The sequence below is a fragment of the Henckelia pumila genome, unplaced genomic scaffold, assembly GCF_033568475.1.
Source record: "Henckelia pumila isolate YLH828 unplaced genomic scaffold, ASM3356847v2 CTG_254, whole genome shotgun sequence".
Taxonomy (NCBI): domain Eukaryota; kingdom Viridiplantae; phylum Streptophyta; class Magnoliopsida; order Lamiales; family Gesneriaceae; genus Henckelia; species Henckelia pumila.
This window is the reverse complement of record NW_027331784.1, coordinates 74,595-94,956: the sequence shown is the minus strand read 5'-3', so window position 1 is coordinate 94,956 and position 20,362 is coordinate 74,595. Positions and strand designations below refer to the sequence as shown.

The 20,362-nt window shown below is 35.8% G+C and overlaps 1 protein-coding gene and 1 pseudogene across 3 annotated transcripts; both read right to left on the bottom strand.

Moving 5' to 3' along the window:
- Nucleotides 1-1,649: 1,649 nt before the first annotated feature.
- LOC140870790 (DNA damage-binding protein 1-like) lies at nucleotides 1,650-15,233 on the bottom strand (annotated as a pseudogene).
- LOC140870787 (hydroxyproline O-galactosyltransferase GALT2) lies at nucleotides 14,847-20,260 on the bottom strand. Of its 3 annotated transcripts, XM_073273189.1 has the most exons (8): nucleotides 19,949-20,258; nucleotides 18,466-19,866; nucleotides 17,639-17,871; nucleotides 16,965-17,255; nucleotides 15,998-16,126; nucleotides 15,701-15,874; nucleotides 15,468-15,575; nucleotides 14,847-15,377 (listed from the first exon to the last, which is right to left on the bottom strand). In XM_073273189.1, exons 2-8 carry the CDS (start codon nucleotides 19,412-19,414, stop codon nucleotides 15,174-15,176), a joined length of 2,088 nt encoding a protein of 695 aa, XP_073129290.1. In that variant the 5' UTR covers nucleotides 19,415-19,866; nucleotides 19,949-20,258; the 3' UTR covers nucleotides 14,847-15,173. The 3 variants fall into 3 exon arrangements, with proteins under 3 accessions (XP_073129290.1, XP_073129291.1, XP_073129289.1); XM_073273190.1 differs by having other exon boundaries at nucleotides 15,701-15,868; nucleotides 18,466-20,260; XM_073273188.1 differs by having other exon boundaries at nucleotides 18,466-20,258.
- Nucleotides 20,261-20,362: the final 102 nt, after the last annotated feature.

Here is a 20,362-nt window from a genome sequence, read left to right as displayed (position 1 = left end):
ACCAGAGGCGGATAGGGGGTGGCAGGCAGGCAGGCCTGGGCTACCTACTTTGGCCCAAATTAGAATAAATATTAGATCCATATTCATTTTTTAATTAAAATTTTTTTTATCTCCCTGCCCCAATTTGATTTTAGCTTAGTCCAAATTGATTTGTTGTTTTTGATATATTTTTATTATGTGAATTTTATTTTTACACAGTTTTCAAAAAAAAATTTAGTCACTCATTATTTAATGTAGGCTTCATCCCTGACAACTGCTAATATTTGAATCATTCAAAAGGTTACTGATTGTAAATGAGGTCTTGACTTAGTGGTTAAGACCAGTGTTCTAAAAAACTTGATTAAACCTCGTTTAAAATTGAAAATTTCCCAAAACGTCTCGCTTCGGCTAAAAACCTTAAAAAACGATCAAACACATGTTGACCATATTAAGTGTCATTAAATACTCTTAAGTGCGATTTTTTAAAATACCAAAATTGATTAATAAGACGAATAAAGAACAGAAATTATCAAATTTATTAGTAAGTAATGCTAGCAATGTAAAAAATGTACAATATTGGATAGTTAAGTGTAGCAATGATGAGTATGCAGTACATATTGAGTAATATTAATGCTAATATTTTAAAGTAATCCAGTTAAATTGAGTTTGTATTTGATGACAATTTATATAAATGAAGGATATAATAAATTGAATTAGATTTTGGCAAAAAATCAATGCATTACACTTACATTTATTATATTTATGCATTATTTACTCCGTTAATTTGTGTGAGATATTTAAAATTTTAGTTTAAATTAAAAACGTTTTTTTATGTTTAACCCCGTATTAATACCGCTTAAAGTTAAAAAGCTTGAAGCATGACTTTTACTTTTTAGAATCTATTATTAATTGATAATGAACTTATTTTTATTATATTAGTTTTTAGATATGTAGGAAAATATTAATTAATATAATTTTAATACTTTTATGTTATTTAAAACTTGAAATTTATTCGTTTAATCTTAAATTTATGGTAATTTTATTATTTTATTTATTATTTGAATTAATATAATTAAAATTTTAATAAAAATTGAAAACTTTTTTTTGCGTTTAAACTCGTAGTAATCTCGTTTAAACTTGAAAAACTTGAAACTTGATCTCCAAGTTTCAACGTGTTTCGCGTTTTTTAGAATCTTGGTTAAGACTGAGGCCCTGTTGTACTTAAAAAAAAAAAAAATTACTGATTGATACCGTCTTAAAAAAAAAAAAATTACTGATTGATACCGTTTTTCTGATTGATATCGTCTCTCTGCATTAAATTCAAATCAAAGAACAACCGGTGAACGTCATCATCATTCATCAATATTGATGTGTAATAAAAGAAAAATATGTTTTTTAAAACCATTTTTTAAAACCTTTTGTTTTGGCTGTTACTTTAGTACAAATAACATCTGAAGTGACCCGAAAATCGTAAAAAAAAATATTTACTTCATATTGTTTTCATTTGTGAAATTGTATTTGCATTACCTTTAATTACCTAAAATCAGTTCTAGTTTATTAACACTAATATCAGGAACAAGGTTTATATAGCTTGATTTTTAAGAGTTAGAATCTACCAGCATCACCACAATACAATGCTTTAATTACACATTCTGTACAAGCTGCTTGCTTTGAATTCATTGCCGTAGGACTCTCCATTTGAAAAGTAGACAGGGCCCTCATGAGCCTTTGATCATACAAAGTTCCAATCATATTGTTCATAAATTTTTTACACAAACTTCACACCAACAAATGACGAATGGCAGGAAAGGGCTCATATTGTCCATCATATTTCGAATAATATTTTTAGAAAGATTCGAAAAGTTGTTGCAGAAACAGATGGTGGTTACTTACACAATAAATAACGCGTCTTTGCCACTGACATAATCATACATGGAGGCTGAAAAACAGGCTAAGTCGTGCAGGTTTCGGGACTCTGAGAAACCGGAAGGAAAATAATTTATGGGCACACTTTAACCATGCAGAACTCAGCATTAAAGTTGAAGAATGAAGTTAGTGTAACCTAGTCAATTCTTCAACTCTCTTCATTAGTTCCTCCACCGGAATACTCATTGCTCTTGAAATCTCCTCCATCCGGTTCCGACCAAGATCAAGGAACGACTCAATCAGATCCTCCGTCCAAAAAGTTTTTAGAATCGACGGTCTTCTTCTCATTGTAGAATGACCTCCACTGCTCATGACTAAATCTTCCCACCCCTTTGATCACTTTCCTCAGGTGCATCTAACAACTTCTCCAGGAAGACATATTGATCATGAGGGAGGGAAGCGATGACCCCAATGACTCCATTGACGGTTCCAAAAATGACAGTCGGGATCTGGCCAATGTCGGAATCTGGCAATCGCATGACGAGAGAACCATGACGAAACCGATTAACAAATTCACCTAGGTGGTATTCACCAACAACCTCAAGGCGTCCCCGCTCCTCATCGGTGGCTCCTTCACTGTTTTTGCGGACAGTGAAGAGGTTAAAATTATTTTCAGCGCCGAGGTATATTTCATCATCTAGAATCTCGACTGCTGACATCCAGTTTGCGTTGTAGTCACGGGCTCGCTCCTCAATAGCGCCTTCCTCGTGCTGAAAACAGAAATCGGAGAATTTTAGACAAATCAGAATAAAATTGACAGGGATTTTAAACAAAATGTGTTTATAGAGGTTGATAGCTAAGCAGAAGAAAACACAAATAAATGAGTTGAAGAAAGTGACACAGATATTAACATCATAAACAATTAGGAGATTACAAACATTATTTCTGTAGAAATTCTAAAAAAAAATGTATATTTCTAGAGGGCTCTAATGGGAATCATGTAGTTGGAAAAAGATGCCATAAAGACAAGAGGTTGAATAGAATCTAGATGCTGCAAGATGGAAAATATAAATCCTGAAAGACGATACAGTCCTTGAGATTGCAAATATTTACCTTGTAAATCAGCAGAGAGATTGATTTCATCAGGTCACCTACAACAATAAAATCTCCTCTTGTTTGTACATACAGAGCAAGTATGTGTCCATGATGTCCACATTCAGATTGCAACTCACGAGAACCATCATCACGAAGCATCCACTTGTACAACTGAATCTTCTGATTAATGGCAGCTAGAAGCTTCCCATTGAAGGCATTAAGAGAGTAAACAGCCCCTTTAGTTTCTATTTCAGCAATTAGCTGAAGTTTTCCATCTTCTACAGCAAAAACAAGGATGCGGCCTTGCAGTCATTTAAACAAAAAAAGAGAAAGTTGAGAATGGTTTTGTGACTCGCCTGAGTTGAGTTTTCAAAAACGTTGGAGAAACACTGCTTTGATTATGTCTACAAATGCGATAGTGTACAGTTAAAAAATATATATACATGGAAGGTGCAATTAGTTTACTGTAGAGAAGTAAAAACTCATGAGCCACAATTAATTGGATGGTGTTGATGAAATCTAGTGAACATAATAGAACCATTTCACCATCATGCACTTTCCAGTAAAACCCAGGCCACCAGAATCCTATATAAATGATTAAATAAAAGGGACAAGTGCAGAACCAAAAAACTGATATTCAGCAGACACGCATACATATAATATTTGCATCTTACTTTTGTAGGCTCATTCTCTTCTGGCATGACATATGCAGTCCCGACACAGTAATATACGTTACTGTCATCAGAGAAGGAGCAGCTAAGAATGGAGCAACCACATTCAAACTGATCGAGTTGATAAGTTGAAATGAAATCAAAAGTCTGATCATCCAACAAACGGATGAAGTGAACTTCAAAGTCTTCTGCACTTGACTGGTTATGCTTTAAACTGCATATTGCAAAGGTACGAGTCTGTTCCTGATGGCATATTCGTCGTGCATGCTCCCTAAGTGGAATAGAGCGTATGTGAAGCTTTTGAATGTCATCAATGGTGCCAATGGTGAGTTCACTCTTTAGCAATTGCAAGGCTGTAAACACAAGATTTCTTCTCATTGTTAAATTCACTTAGTAGAGGTCAACTGCTTGTGCACACATCTACAAAAAAATAATCCCATACTCTCCATCCTCAAATCAATCCACGATGGAGAAAACTCATGATCTCATGAGTGGGACGAGTTATCACTTGTCAAGAAAATTATACATATCCTCAGTCATGAAGTTGAAGGAAGGCACATACCACTCACTTGACAAATTCACAATTCATTTATTTAGTGAATACGGGGAAGCATGGGACTTTAGCTTAGGTATCGATGCTAGGATAGACTCTCTCTCACTGTACCACCACTCATTCCATACGGCGAAGAAAAGGCTGTGGACTAGCAATACTAACTCTACAAAATCAAATGTAAAATCTATCTCCCCACTCGATCGGAAGTAGTAAATATTTTACAAGTAAGCCCCCACCAAAAATGCAGGCTAGCTGATTCTAATTTATAATTCAGAACTTAAATCAAGGCTTATCAAACCATAATACAAAAATCGGATAATATTTACCTGTCGGGGAAAGAAGCAGAATTGAAGGGGCACATTAGACTGACTTCTTTTAGATTTTCATTACTGTAAAGCAATTTCTTGTTACTGCTGTGAATTACAGTCGGTCTATCAGAAGCAGCAAAAACATGTGTGGCATTCTTTGACGAGAAAGTCCGCAGCGTAATCGGTTGCGTCCCAAGAGACACTTTTTTCCTGTCAGCCAGCTCCCCGGTGCTAGTGTTTAACACAAAATTCAAGAGATGTCCATCCCCAAGAGCACATAACAAGTAAGACATCTGAAATTACAATGCATCCAACAGTGTGACTTTAAGCCAACTTGACTTGCTATTAGTTTAATATCTCAAAAACACTCATTCCTTGCAAGCACGGATTTAACTCTGAGCCTAATTAAATAAAACTTTGACTAAGAACTTGGGTTAACTTTCACAGAAAGCAGCAGTAGCGAGTATTGAATTCTGATTCATAACTTCTACAATCATTACATATTCAAAAGAAAAACTGAAGAATGATAAGATGTTTTAGATAACCCTCACAATGGCATAGCATCTCTCTTGCATCTAACAAAAGAACCTCATATACGAATCAATTTGAAGAAGAGTTGATTTGAAGAAAGAGAGGAAAGATTATCTGCAGGGGTAAACTGTGCTTTCAAAGACCAAAATTCTCAAACCACCTGGGCCTAAAACATTTTTATATATAAAAAAAATCTCATTCATGCATCACAGGAATTAAACCCTAAAATATGCACAGAAATGGTCAACTTTTATCCCAAAATCGCAAAGGACACCCAGTTCATGATCCTGGAGTACCAACTGAGTATCAATATCCTACTAAAAGCCTTAAATTCCAAAAGAATTCATTCACGAAAAAGACCATGCCACATAAAAACAAAATCAACAAAAGTAAGAACCAAACTCACCCCTTCAAAAGTACATAACAGTACAGAACGAGGAATTATCTCCCCTCCCAAAGGTTCTTTCGTAACCAGGTTTAAATCAGGAAGTGAAAATATCCGGACACTTATATCTGTCCACATACCCACTACTGCTAAGTGACTATAATTTGGATTGTCACCAATTGGATTTATATCCAGTCAACACTCGGTCACCAATTTCCAAGTAGATCAAATGGCCACCACCAAGAGCCAGTAAAACCTGTGAAAGGCAAATGTCAAGTAAGCTGAAAGAACTCAAGCAAACCAAACCAAACCAAACCAGCCAATATCACAAGTGGTGCTTCAGAAGACTGCATCAATCAAGAGCAGAATCATAGAGAAAACCCAGGTGCATGTTTCAAAAAACTTCTCCAGTTAGTAAGTAATCCAGCTAACCGTAATTACTACACATAATCTGTGAGAATTAATTTTGACACGCGTTCTTTACAAATTTTTAGAGACATTCGCTGCAAATTGATACTAAAACTGAAGCATTCGAGCTTACCTGAGTGGCATTGGCCGTGGCAACATTGATTGAGTGCCCTGCTGGAGCAAACCATTCATGTCGGAGTTCTCTAGAGGTAGAAATGACCAATCTGACTGAGATTGAAGTAGCCTGCACAGTTCATAATTAATTTATATATGGTGAAAGGCCAACAAATGGTCTGTGGGCAGCTATAACTCATTGCGTTTGTTGGTCAGTTTGGTTGGAAAGGAATAGCAGGATCTTCGAGGATAAAGAAGTTTCGGTTGGAGAAGTTTGGGACAGGATTAAGTTAACAGTAGCAGCTTGGTTACATAATTTATCAGAATTCCGATCGTTTGTGATTTCAGATTTGTATAAAGATTGGAGTTTAGTATTGAAGTAGTTTGTTTTCTCGTAATAGATTAGTACTAGCTGTGGACCACTGGTTCACCTTTGTAATCAATCTTATATTATTTATATAATATCTTACGTTTCTTATCAAAAAAAAAAAAAAAAAAAACAGGAAAAAACATTAATTGAAACCAGAAGTTAGGCACCACGATTTTTCAATCTTGATTATCTTCGTACCTAGAACCTAGTCATGCATGAAATATAAAATGGCTTTCTGAAGATGCGCTAAGAAACATCCCATGAAACTGGAGTTTCTTTCAGCAAGTATTTCTAGAGTAAAACTTTCTATTTGCTTGTTTTATTAATCAAACTAAAAGCACAAAACAATCTCCACGACATACAATGAAGTTCTATCATACAACCAAAAACACAACACTATAGCATGATAATATCTACCATTATTCAAAATACATCAAACAATCAAATTAAATCCTCTCTCTCAATTCATCATAATCGATAACGACAATGGAAAGAAACACCATCATTCTATGAAACTGCAAGGCATCTACAACAGAAGAAGGGTAATAAATTCTCATATCAAGCAACAGCTTGTAAAAATATTAAAAACAAGAAGGTGGAGAGCATAAACCATCTAATCTAATGTATAAAAAAACTAGAAAAAACCCCCACAAAAAAAATGAGAAAAAATAAAGATTGGGGAAGATATACTTGCTACAAATCTACCAAAGCAATGTTCTGGATAGATGGAATCACTTCACTAATACATAAAGCACAAGACAACACCCTCCTACGTCAAGAGAAACATGATGAACTTGATAAGGAAATATCAAACCGACGAGATAGTGCAGTTATACAGGTCATATGCTATCACAACTATTAAATAGGTCGTGTTTCCTTTTTTGTTTGTACCAAATATATAAAGCTTGTACTATATTTAACAATATTTTTCTAATCTTTTACTAATATACTTATATACACCTATTAGCTACATCTTGAAAAATGTAGCAACCCTTTTCAAAATGAATTAAACAGAAATAAAATAAAAAGCTTATATATAATTTGTTTTTCCACTTATTTTTCTTAATTTGTGTGCAAAAACAGACAGATATAATCCGGACGGAGGGAGTACAATATTATACATAAGATACTTGAAAGTAAAATCAAACTCATATGGGGATAAAAGATGGAGATGATTGAAAGGAGAAATTGTATGCATACCTGTGAGTCGCCATAACTTGAGCCAACAAAAACAACTGCATTATCAAGATAGGAAATTGATGATGCAACAGATGTCTCGCCCAGGAGATCAATTTTGAGTCCTGTTACTCTGGAAGATTAGAAATGGAAAAACCATTTAGTCGTGTCGATATATTTGCCAAAAAAACATCACTTAAATTGAAATAATGGAACAGAAAACCAACTCACTTTTCCTTTTCATGGGTTATGACAAGTAGGTGCAGAAGTCCATTGTGATCCCCTAGTAAGTAGCGTGAACCGTTGGTGTCAACTCTCCCATAAGATCTTGTAATAGACTTCAAAGAGACCGCATAAACATGAATCAAAGATAATGATTAAAATGGTTTAGCAAAATATTTATGTAGCCTACAGGTGTAATTGGGATTGCTTTGAAAGCTGAGGCACTGCAATACACGATTGTTTCTTCACCGATAATTAGAACACCACAGAAAGGAGGTGGCACTGGAATTAACAAATCTGCACCGTTATCAAGATTATTCTGAGACCTTGGCCCCTCAACAAAATCTTTGTCCTTCAAAGTCACCTCATATGTTTTCACGTGACGGGCATCCTTGTTATCCTGTAAATCAAGGTGGTGATACGTGGTAATCAAATCATTCTGAAAAAATTCAAGAATATGCTTCAAATTGAAACAAAATCAACAATACCTCATTAGTATATCGTGAAAGGAAAAATTACATCATTATGAAGCAATGACAGAGAACTTAAGATACAATCCTCCAGAAACAAAAAAAAAATGGTTGGCCCCAGGCAACTTAAATGAGTTAAGCAAATAGCTTCATCAACTTATGACAAGAAGATAAAGATCGGATACAAAACTCAAGTTTCTATTTATAAATTGTAAATCAAAACCTGGTAAAGTACAACAATGGTTGGCTTGGCGCATCCATACAAAAATTTGATATCCAAAACCTGAAGTTCCTCGAGCCTGAAGAAACAGCAAGGATATAGTTAGCAAGCTTGCTGCAGAGGAAAAACAGGAGAAAAACGACACCATAGCATTTCAGAATAATCAGTTCGACATCGTTATTCAATGCTTACAACAGTGCAGAAAAATTATAGCTTCCCTTGGTAATGAAGATCTGCAGCATCAGAACTTAGCGGAAGTAGAGATTGCTAATAGAGTTTGCTATACGAAAAAAATCACTTCTCACGATGAATCATTCTCTGGTAAAACAAAGTCGATCTAATAATTCTGAAATGCTATAGTTTTGTTTTGAAATTTGAAATATATGATAAGGAAATCCAATAGGAATATAGTTCAACTAGCTCGAACGTAATTTTCAGAAAGAGAAAATAAGATGTAGATATAAGAACCTCGACCTAGAAACAGGAAACTGACAAAACAAAAAAACTTCGAAATAGATCACACAGGTTTCATCTACCCTCTTTTCTAAAAAACAAAGTGCAATGTTTGGAATTAGCAACTGGGCGTCAACAATACATAGGCAAGAATTCAAGGATAGCTGATAAGAGAAATGACAGATATACAGTTATACACAACAGCCACATCATATATCCTTTTAGGAATAACAGACACCAGCTTTACTTTTGGGAAAGTGACTTGCTACTGTCTGCAATAGGAAAAAAAAGCAGAAAATTTACCTGATATTGAACGCTTCTTTGAGCTGGCCTTTGTTATCAAATGGAATAACCTTAAATTTTTAAAAAAAGAATCCAAGGTAATCTAATGAGAGCATGTGGAAGAAAAAATTGAAACTTCGATTGGAATAAATCTGAAAAAGTAAAAATTGCTAAGATTACCTTGAATAAGCCGTCGTATAGATGTAGTCCAATCAATCTGCAATCTGGATCTATTACACCAAACTACCAGGAAAGAAAATCCACATCCACAAAGTCGTAAACAGTCAAATTTATTTATTTATTTTTTTAAAAAAAAACAAGATCGCTATCACAACGGGAAAATTCCAGAGAATTACTAAGCTACCTGCCAATTGTCAGTAGGACGACCTATTCGATCTGAAACATCCCCCATTGCTCTGTTAAATAATGGATGCCCCACCAACAAAGCAGCAAATTCCTTTTAGTAAAAATGGATGATGAATTGATGATTACACCAAATTCAAAGTAATGACACTGAATATCCTAAAAGAAAATATCAATCATGTGGCCACATGTGGATTGTCTATAAAATGACTTCAGGTCAATGCATTACAGGAAACCTCAGTGCAGAACCAGCATGTGGTTCAAGTATGTAACTATTGTCAAATTCAAGCAATGTGTATAAATGCAAGCAAGCAACAAACAATATTTCATAAGATTAACCATCCAGTGTTTAAAAAGTCTAGCTCTCACACCTTGTAACAACCTCTGCAGCCTCGGAATCCCATTGTAAAACACAGAATTTATATCTTTCTACGTACAACACCAGTTTTATGATTCTAAAATAAAATTAAGTTTATAAACCAATCAAGGATCAAAGCCCATAACTTTCTTTGCAATTCAAGTGCCGTACTATTTTGCAATGATTCCACAAAGGGTAGGGTACATCTTCAGCCATATACCATGATGATTTCGAACTAGCCCTTTGCTAGCCAATTGATACTGGTTAGGGGGATTCTCAACTCATCAACCAGCACGTGTTGCATTGCATACAAGCATCCAGTGACATTGTTGACCACTTTTGCCAAGTCCCAACTTGTCAAGAAACTTTAAGCTAATTTCTCCATGTACAATTAACCCTCGATCATTGTGTATTGAAGTTTGTCAATAGATGTGGTATGAATAAATAGTCAGATGAGAGAGAGCTATTAAAATAAAATGATGGCTCGCCAAGGCAATAAAGAACCTAACAGCTACTTTGAGGACTTGACTGCCGCGGATTGCATGCATGTCTTTCTTATTGTCATGCGCTCTGCAAAGTGATTTGTGGCAGAAAGGACCGCAATAAAAAGTTGAAACCGACTTTTCGGGAATGGGACGAGCTTCCCACTTCTCTGAGAAATCAAATAACTTTGGGGTAAAAAACTGGGATGAGCTTCCCACTTCTCTGAGAAATCTAATACATTTGGGGTAAAATACTGGGATGAGAGGTTGGGAAAGAGGTGGCATACATGCAATGAACATTCACATCTCTTTTGATTGCTTATCCAGTTGCATCTTCCAAATCCAAGGTAAAACCTTGCATGCTGAAATGGTTCGATCGGAAGATAGTACTTTGTTTGTTGACAAAAGAAATGCATAGAGAAGATGAGCTGATATTGTAAAGAGATTATGCACCCTACAACAACTCATATTTGTAATCAGTTTAATATACAAAGCTTGTTTCATGAGTACTCCACACAAAATAGGCAAATACAGCATGTGATGAGAAAGTTAAAGTGGCAAATAAATTCTCGATAAAACAAAATGCACTGGTATATATCTGCTCATTTATTCCAATTCGATTACATATGATCCGAAAAGAATCGTCATTGTAAGCTCCTGAGCAAGTTACAACCTGACCTTGCCCTTGCCTCTCGAAGTCAACGATGCAAATTCGACAATTGGCCCCAAATTGACATACCTTTCGAGAACTTCAACATAAGAAACTTTTGCATCCGGTTGAAGATTTAGCTTTACGAGCTGGATTATAAATCAAGACATGGAAACAAGGAAATTTTCATGGAGATAACCAATTATCATAGATAACAAACCTATAAAAGAAATCAAGAGAATTGATAAATGTTAAAACGGGGAAAAACATTTATTGAAACTAGAAATTTGGCACCACGATTTTCAATCCTGATTATCTTCATACCTAGAACCTAGTCATGCATGAAATACAAAATGACTTTCTGAAGATGCACTAACAAACATCCCATGAGACTGGAGTTCTTTCAGCAAGTATTTCCAAAAGTAAGACTTTCTATTTGCTTGCTATATTAATCAAACTAACAACACAAAACAACCTCCATGTCATGCAATAAAGTTCATATCACACAACCAAAACACAACACTGTAGCATGATAATATCTACCATTATTCAAAATACATCTTATCCGCTTGTTGATATTGTCTTGACAACGGGCTCCATGTGCTGATATCTTATCAGCTTTTGTAAATGTAATACTAAATTTTATATATACATATATATATAATCTCGTTTCCTATTAAAAAAAAATAAAAATCAAACAATCAATAATGACAATGAAAAGAAACACCTTCATTCTATGAAACTGTAAGGCAGATCATAGATCATCTGAAGAAGGGAAATAAATTCTCACATCAAGCAGCAAATTGTAAAAATATTAAAAATCAAAGGGCGTAGAGCATAAACCATCTAATGTCTAAAACTAGAAAAAAAAAAACCCCACAAAAATGAGAAAAAAATAAAGATTGGAGAAGATATACTTGCTCCGAATCCACCAAACCATGTTGTGTAGGGGTGGGCACGGGTCGGGTAGTTCGGGTTTCGGGTAGTTCGGGTCGGGTACCCGATTAGTCGGGTAGTATTTTATACTACCCGAAACTGAACTGATAACATCGGGTACCCGACTCTTCGGGTAACCGATTAAGTCGGGTTCGGGTTCGGGTCGGGTTCGGGTAACCTATTTTTTTTAAAAAAACAAAAAAATGAATTTTTAAAAAATAAAAATAATCAAAATAAATACAAACTTTCTCTCATGAAAGAATAAGGACACAGTCCCTTCCCTCATTCACCAAATCATGCATATTTTGTACTAAAATAATGGGCCTCATAATAAAAGTCCAAACCAATAGCTCATTTAATTTTTATATTTTTAAATAAAGTAATAAAAATCGGATAGTCGGGTACCCGATCGGGTAATTCGGGTAGCAGTTTGCTACCCGAAACCGAACCGACTTAATAATAGTCGGGTTCGGTTACTACCCGAACCCGATTAAAAAACCGAACAACCCGATTTTCGTATCCGATCGGGTTCGGGTCGGGTCGGGACCCGAACTACCCGATCCGATTGCCCACCCCTAATGTTGTGGATAGAAGGAATCACTTCACTAACACATAAACATAAGAGAACACTGTCCCACATCAAGAGAAACATAATGAACTTTGTAAGGGAATATCACTGCAACAGTAATCAATCAGATATGAAAATACTGTGTTCGAGTTCTAAAAACCAAGGAGATAGTGCAGTTTTGCAGGTCATATGCTATCACAACTACTACCTCCGTCTTAATTAAACAGGCCACGTTTCCTTTTTTGTTTGTCCAAAATATATAGGCTTGTACTATATTTAGAAATATTTTTCCTACTCTTTTACTAATATACCTCATTAACTACGTCTTAAAAAAAGTGCAATCAAATTTTAAGTGAATTAAATAGTGATAAAATATAAAGTTTGTACGTAATTTGTTTTTCCAATGATTTTTATTGATTTGTGTGAAATTTTTTTAAAAAAAGTTCTATATAACTGGGACGGAAGGAGTACGATATAATACATAATATACTTGAAACTAAAATCTAACATATATGGAGATAAAAAAATTGAGAAGACAGAAAGGAGAAATTGTATGCATACCTGCGAATCACCATAACTTGAGCCAACAAAAAAACTGCATTATCAAGATAGGAAATTGATGACGCCAACAGATGACTCACTCAGCAGCTCAATTTTAAGTCATGTTACTCTGGATTCTGGAAGAATAGAAATGGAAAAACCATTAAGACATGTCAATATATTTGCCAAAAAACCATCACTCACCTAAATAATAGTACAGATAAAAACTCACTTTTCCTTTTCATGGGTTATGACAAGTAGTGTAGAAGTCCATCGTGATCCCCTAGTAAGTAGCGGGAACCATCGGTGTCAACTCTTCCTTATCAAGGCTAGGTTAAACTCCTTTTCTCACTATACCACTGCTTACTCCGTATGGTGAAGAGAAGGTCATGGACAAGCAATACTAACTCTACCAAATAACATGTAAATCTCTCTCCACTTAATCGGAAGTAATAAATAACATAAGTAACTTAATTACAAAATGCCTCTCATTCTCGCGTCCTGTCCAAATTGGCAAAATGCCTCTCATTCCTCTCCAACCACACTAATCAACACATATAATGAAAAATGGCTGTCAAAAAAATTCTGACCAACCGAAAATAAGTTAAATGTCGTAATTAGTCTGTAAATATAAACACATATTCAAAAGGTTCTAAATCAACATATGTTGATGTTTCAATGGATCTGAACATTTCCTCAAAAAAAAAAGAAAAAAAGAAAACCAACAATCACCCTGGTGGACCACCAAAAAATGCAGGCTAAATTCTTTTAGTTCACAATTCAGAACTTAAATCAAGGGTTCTCAAACCATACTACAAGAATCGGGTAATATTTATCTGTCAGGGAAAGCAGCAGAAATTGAAATGGCACATTACTGATTTCTTTTAGACTCACATTACTGTAAAGCAATTTCTTGTTACTGCTGTAAATGACAGTCGGTCTACCAGAAGCAGCAAAAACATGTGCCATTTTTTGACGAGAAAGTCCGCAGCGTAATCGGTTGCGTCCCAAGATACACTTTTTTCCTGTTAGCCAGCTCCCCAGTACCAGTGTTTAACACGAAATTCAAGAGATGTACATCCTAAGAGCACATAACAAGACATTTGAAATTACTATGCATCCAATGGTGTGATTTAGCCCAACTTGACTTGCTATCAGTTAGATATTTCAAACACTCATGCCTTGCAAGTACACTTGATTAACTAAAACTCTGACTAAGAATTTGGGTTAAATTTTATAGAAAGAAGCAGCAGCAAGTATTGAATTCTGATTCATAACTTATGCAGTCATTACATATTCAAAAGAAAAACTGAAGAATGATAAGATGCACTAGATACCACTCACAATGGAATAGCCTCTCTCTTGCTTCTAACAGAAGAACCTCTTATATGAATCAATTTGAAGAAGAATTGATTTGAAGAAAGAGGGTAAAGACTGCAGGGGTAAACTGTGCTTTCAAAGAGCAAAATTCTCAAACCAGTGAACCACCTTGCCTAAAACGTTTTAATAAATAAAATTTCTCATTCATGCATAACAGGAATTAAACCCAAAAATATGCCCAGAAATTGTCAACTTTTATCCCAAAATCATAAAGGCAAAGGACATCCAGTTTTTACTGCCAACATGCTTGACATGGATTGATAGCCAGCTTTGTAGCCTTGTTTGATGTTTTTTTGATGAGGGTTGGTTCTGAACTCTTGGTCGGAAGTAGGCTTTTGTCGGTCCCTAGCAGGTTGAAGTGGATAGTGGTGATTAATTGCATTTTTTGTGGCCATTTTTTTATGATATTTCCTTCTTGTTGGTTTTTTCATAATATGGAAATGCGCAAATAATTCGAGCTTAAAATATAAATATAAAAAAACCAACTCTATAATTGGATTATAATGATCAAGTTTCAAGAATAACGGATCTAATAAAACCCCAACCAGCATGTGTAAAGAGGCACATTGCAAAGTCGATGGCAACCTAACCCGCTTTACAACTTCATAACATATAGACGACTAGAGAACCATATACTCGTGTTACAGACCTCGCCTTGATCAAACAAATCACAATGCCTTTTCCTTCTTATAGACAAAATTATATGGCAACACACCTGAACTCGTCTACAAAGCACCCCAGTGCTGGCAAAATATAATTCACATGAATTTTGGACTGGAACATTATGTCCTGGTTCAATAATTGCAGCAATGTGCCCTGCCCTTCAATAGATTGTTCCAAAGACATATCATCTGTCGCGGGGACTGGTAATGTGCAGTGTAATAGTCTTCCATGCATCCGTACTGGCAAAATTTCCAGTTATGAGAATAATGTACGTGCTTCGTGGTGTTGAACTGCTCGACCCACATTCCCATACTCACATCCTCCATCTTAAATAGCTGCAAAAAATAGGGAAAAGGTCGTACAAGGAGAGGTGCCTCAGATGTGATGTCCATCAGAAAATATACATAAGAACAAGTATTACACACCCGTAGTTTGTGGTTTTGGTGCTGGATGACAATGTGCTTGGCAATGTCGCTTGATACAACATATCCGGGCCCATTGGCATAAGGGGGATATATTTCCTCAGGCCACTCCTGCATACAAGAAAACCAACTCCTCCGGTCGGGCTCATAGGTGTATAGAAGACCGGCATATATAAAAATTGCAAACCTAAATGGATTAACAAAAATTTCATCTTCACGTGAGGGAAATTTTGTACCTCATATGACACAGCCCATTTACCGGTCCTAAGAGGTCGATGCAAGAGGTTTAAATTTCCCAAATACAAAGACCTTGCAGGAGATGCACCTTCTATTTCTTTGAGAACAGTATCTATCCTGATGAAAGTGTCATCATCGCATTTCATGATGTACGCTGCTGTTATATTCTGAACCTAATATGAATAATGCATGTCAGAAAATGGATACGCCTAAAATAGAATTGTATCCATAATCAACTAAGAGACAAAATAAAGGAACGCTGTATTCAGGAGTATAAGAAGTGCAGCTAAGCATACCCCATACTCACAAATGGCGATAGTTTTGAGAACCACCAGCTCATACCGATCCATGAATGGCAAAATCTCTATATCACCGAAGTAAGCTGACTCTTTCTTCAAAATTGCATTCACTTCACTCCTTGTATTCTACATATGAAAATATGATAATCTTTAGTGGGCCAACCTCCAGTTACTGAGTACATATTTATGATCGGGTCTACGCATACAATGTGAAATCGAGACCATCAAGCAAGTGGGAATCCATGGACAAAAAGCCACTCCAAGGCCCCATAACATTTGACAATCATAAATCTGACACCAAAAAAATAATCATAAAATATACCAGTACAGTTTTTTTCATCTTCCTGTTGTCTCAATAGGAGATGATCTCCTAGACAACATATGTTCAACATTTTTTTTATTATAAGTTTACCAAATTTAAAAAATTTGCAACATAAAATATTATTATTATTTGCAACAGCAACAACCTTGCGACACATATCTTTTGTTCAATATAACTTTTACATGTAATCATGATTGTTTTAAATAGTGTAAATAATGAGGATCCTAACATTTTGCTCTATATCCACATATCGTGGCCAAAATTTTAAAGTGCATGCCAAAATCCTATATTAGAAAGTAAAATTAAGATCTACCAAAAAAATAAAGTTAATATCAATATAAATCCCAACCACTGGGAAATTCATAGAAACAATTGAAGAAGCGAGATATTTAAAAGAGTAGTTCAAATGTAAGTAATTAGCAATTGAGCATACCACTCCTTTTAAGACATGCAACAGTTCCAGAAACCCCTATCTTTCTGTAAGTGCGCTTTTGCAAGTCACTGGACAGTAATAATTATGAAAGGGAAGGAGGGAGGGAGCAGAGAAGCTTGGGAGATCAGAGAGACACTTGTACAAATGAAAAAAAAAACAGAAAAAATAGTCAGAGAAGAGGGAGCTATTAAAATAAAATGATGGCTCACCAAGGCAACAAAGAACCTAACAGCTACTTTAGAGGACTTGACTGCCACAGATTGCATCCATGTCTTTCTTATTGCCATGCGCTCTGCAAAGTGATTTGTGGCAGAAAGAACCCCAATAAAAAGTTGAAACTGACTTTCAGGTATGGGATGAGCTTTCCACTTCTCTGAGAAATCTAATACGCTTTGGGGTGAAAAACTGGGATGAGAGGTTGGTAGAGAGGTGGCATATACTGAATGAACATCCACATCTCCTTTGATTGCCAATCCGGTTGCATCTTCCAGGGTAAAACCCTGCATGTTAAAATGATTCAATCAGAAGATAGTTGTTGACCAAAAAAAATATATAGAAATGATGAGCTGATATCTATCAAGAGATTATGCACTCTACAACAACTCATATTTGTAATAAGTTTCATATGCAAAACTTGTTTATGAGCAGTTTCCACACCGAATAGGCAAATACTACACATTCTGAATCAATTAGCAGTATAAAGTCTAGGCGGTCATAAACATACTAAAGAAGAATATATTAGAGGATTTCTGAAAAACATTTAATAACTCAGTTTTAGCTCATTTATGTCTGTTTTTTTCCTTGTTGCTAAGAAAACCGACGTGCAGAGATCAACTAAAAGTGTTTACAGATGTAATCCAATCAAAATTGCAAACAAACTTACCATTCGATATGGGAATGATGTCACATGACGACCCCCAACATTTATGTGGTATCCATCAACTCCAGCACGTATGGTCAAAACAAACATTCTGCCCTCCTGGAAAGGAAATGGCCAGGTTACTTCCGGTTTTTTTGCACGTCCTATGAACCGTTGAAACCATGAAAATATTTTGGACTCTTTTGTATCTATGATATCATTGCGCATCCATTTTTCACATTTCAAATACCCGTCAACTGCCAAGAAAAAAGTGCAATTTTTCATAAGATCAACCATGACTGCATCACTATTAAGTACAAAATCAATAGAACAGAACGGGCATAGTAGATGAGGAGCATTACGATGGTTATCAACTGACTAACCAATAAAAATGGCATACCACAAAAGACTCGCAACTCGCAATTGGTATGGGAGGCGGACCCACTCAGCAAGATACAAAGAAAAGATTCACATTAAAAAAAACCCTACAATACAAGTTGTAGAACACATCATTTCATATACACCATTTTCCACACACACAAAAGGAAAAAAAACTGCCCATGCATGCATCAATTGATGTCTTCTCCTCCGATAACCGGCAACACAGCCATAACAGATTCTAATATTTTTAGGCATAAAATGAAAGCAGCATTTCAGAATTTATATTTTGCTGCCCCTTACCAAAAAGATATGAATTGATGCCAGAAATCTCACAATTTGATTGTATTAATGCATTAGAGAGTGAAGTCAGTATCATGATGTAAGTTCCAATATTCTTCAAACTTGGAAAAATAAGACATCCAATAGTATCAAATGAATGACTAAACAAAGAACAAAAAACATAAACTTACTCAACATATCCTCATCCTCTTTGGATGCTAAGCCATCACACCTCTGGGCTGTTCCCCACTGCATTCTATAACATGTATTGTGTTCCATTACTGGCCGATGACTCCAATCACCTTTAAGTCGAGGATTCAGATGCAAAATCTTAGGGGGATCCTCCCCATCCACGGCCTTCAATCCTTGCAGTTCAACCATGAACTGCGAAACCATAACCAATGCTTCATCAGGCCTCAACTTTGCAAGCTGAGGGACATACTCTTGATGGGCATTGCGCGGAGTTCCAATGACTGTGATAGAAGAACCTGCAGCAAGACCACATGGTAGGAACATAACAAGATCTTTTTTTGCCAATTCTTCTCCATCCATTAAAACCCATGAAGGACATGTTTCAGGTTTCCCTTCAAGTACCGTGCCCATTTTAATCTCCTTGTCACCATATTTATCTACTTCTTCCCAAGCCTTCAACCCCAAAGTCCAAGCCTCATCTGCCATTCTTTCCAAAATATTCAGGTTATTGGGACTATTAATTCGCCTCAAAGTTTCAGCAGTTATTCGACCATATAGTGGCTGCATTTGCTTTGTCCGTGGGTGAACATCTTCCTTATCTTGTGAGACTATTTTGCCAGACCTTACCCAAGGATCTTGATTTTCATTATTTTGTAACATTAGGTGAAGCCCGTCAGAGAACATGGATGTCGATTGTGATTTACTAAATTCTACATCCTTGTCATCCACTTTGGACAATCCAACAAAGTCCCCATCAAAATCATTACCGCTAAAAACTGCGGCGCTCTTCAAAAATTGAGGAAACTTGAGGAAAATAAGAATTAAATACAATGCCGTTGTCCCCCATAAAAGGTATGATAGTTTGAACCTCCTTGAACTGGGAGACTCGCCTTTAAACCTCTTCATGCTTGCTAACAGTCCAAACAAACAAATAAAATGCCTAAGCATAGGCTAAATCTCAATCCATTTCTCACAACAACACTGTGATAAAACTACAGAAAAAGGGGAGGCACATCAAAATCCATTCATTTCTTAGAAATTTCAACTTCGAGAGGACCCAGCACAACCACACCAATCAATTCATGATTATATCTGGAACAAAAATGACAAGTACTAGCAAAGTTGTGAACGCTGAAATCGCACAACCAAAATCAGGAACAAGAACAACTCACAGCATCCGAACCCAAAAGCGTAGAGATCACATTTGATGAAGAAATAGACACTAATCCACATATAGATTGCATTTCTCCCACCTTCAACATTTTACAACAGCATTTGCTGGACAGGGGTCTGCTACACCCATCACTCGTTACGCCAATAAAAACCGCAAAATCCAACGTGCCAACGGCAATTCAGCAGAAAATTCAAACCAAAATCCACGAAATCGCAGCAGATCGATGCTGAAAGCGACATAAAGGAGTCGAGAAAAAAAAGAAGCTAAAATGCAGGTGTATTTAAAATAATAACAATAATTTCGAGAACCTGCACGTCAATCTTCCTGTCATCACAATAACTGCATCATACATGTAAATATATTTATTTCACGAGAAACCCTCTCAGAGATTAATTTCTTCTCTGGCCTGCATGATCAAATCTTGGAACGGAAAAAATATCGGCCCCAGAGGCTAGAACACGGTGGAAGAAATAAACGAGAACCAGAGGGGAACGGGGGGTGGCAGGCAGGCCTGGTAGCTCTTTGGCCCAAATTAGAATAAATATTAGATCCATATTCATTTTTTAATTAAAAAAAAAATTATCTCCCTGCCTCATTTTGATTTTAGCTTAGTCCAAATTGATTTGTTGCTTTTGATAGGGATATTATGTGAATTTTATTTATACAGAGTTTTCAAAAAAAAAATTAGTCACTTCTTATTTAATTTAGGCTTCATCCCTGAC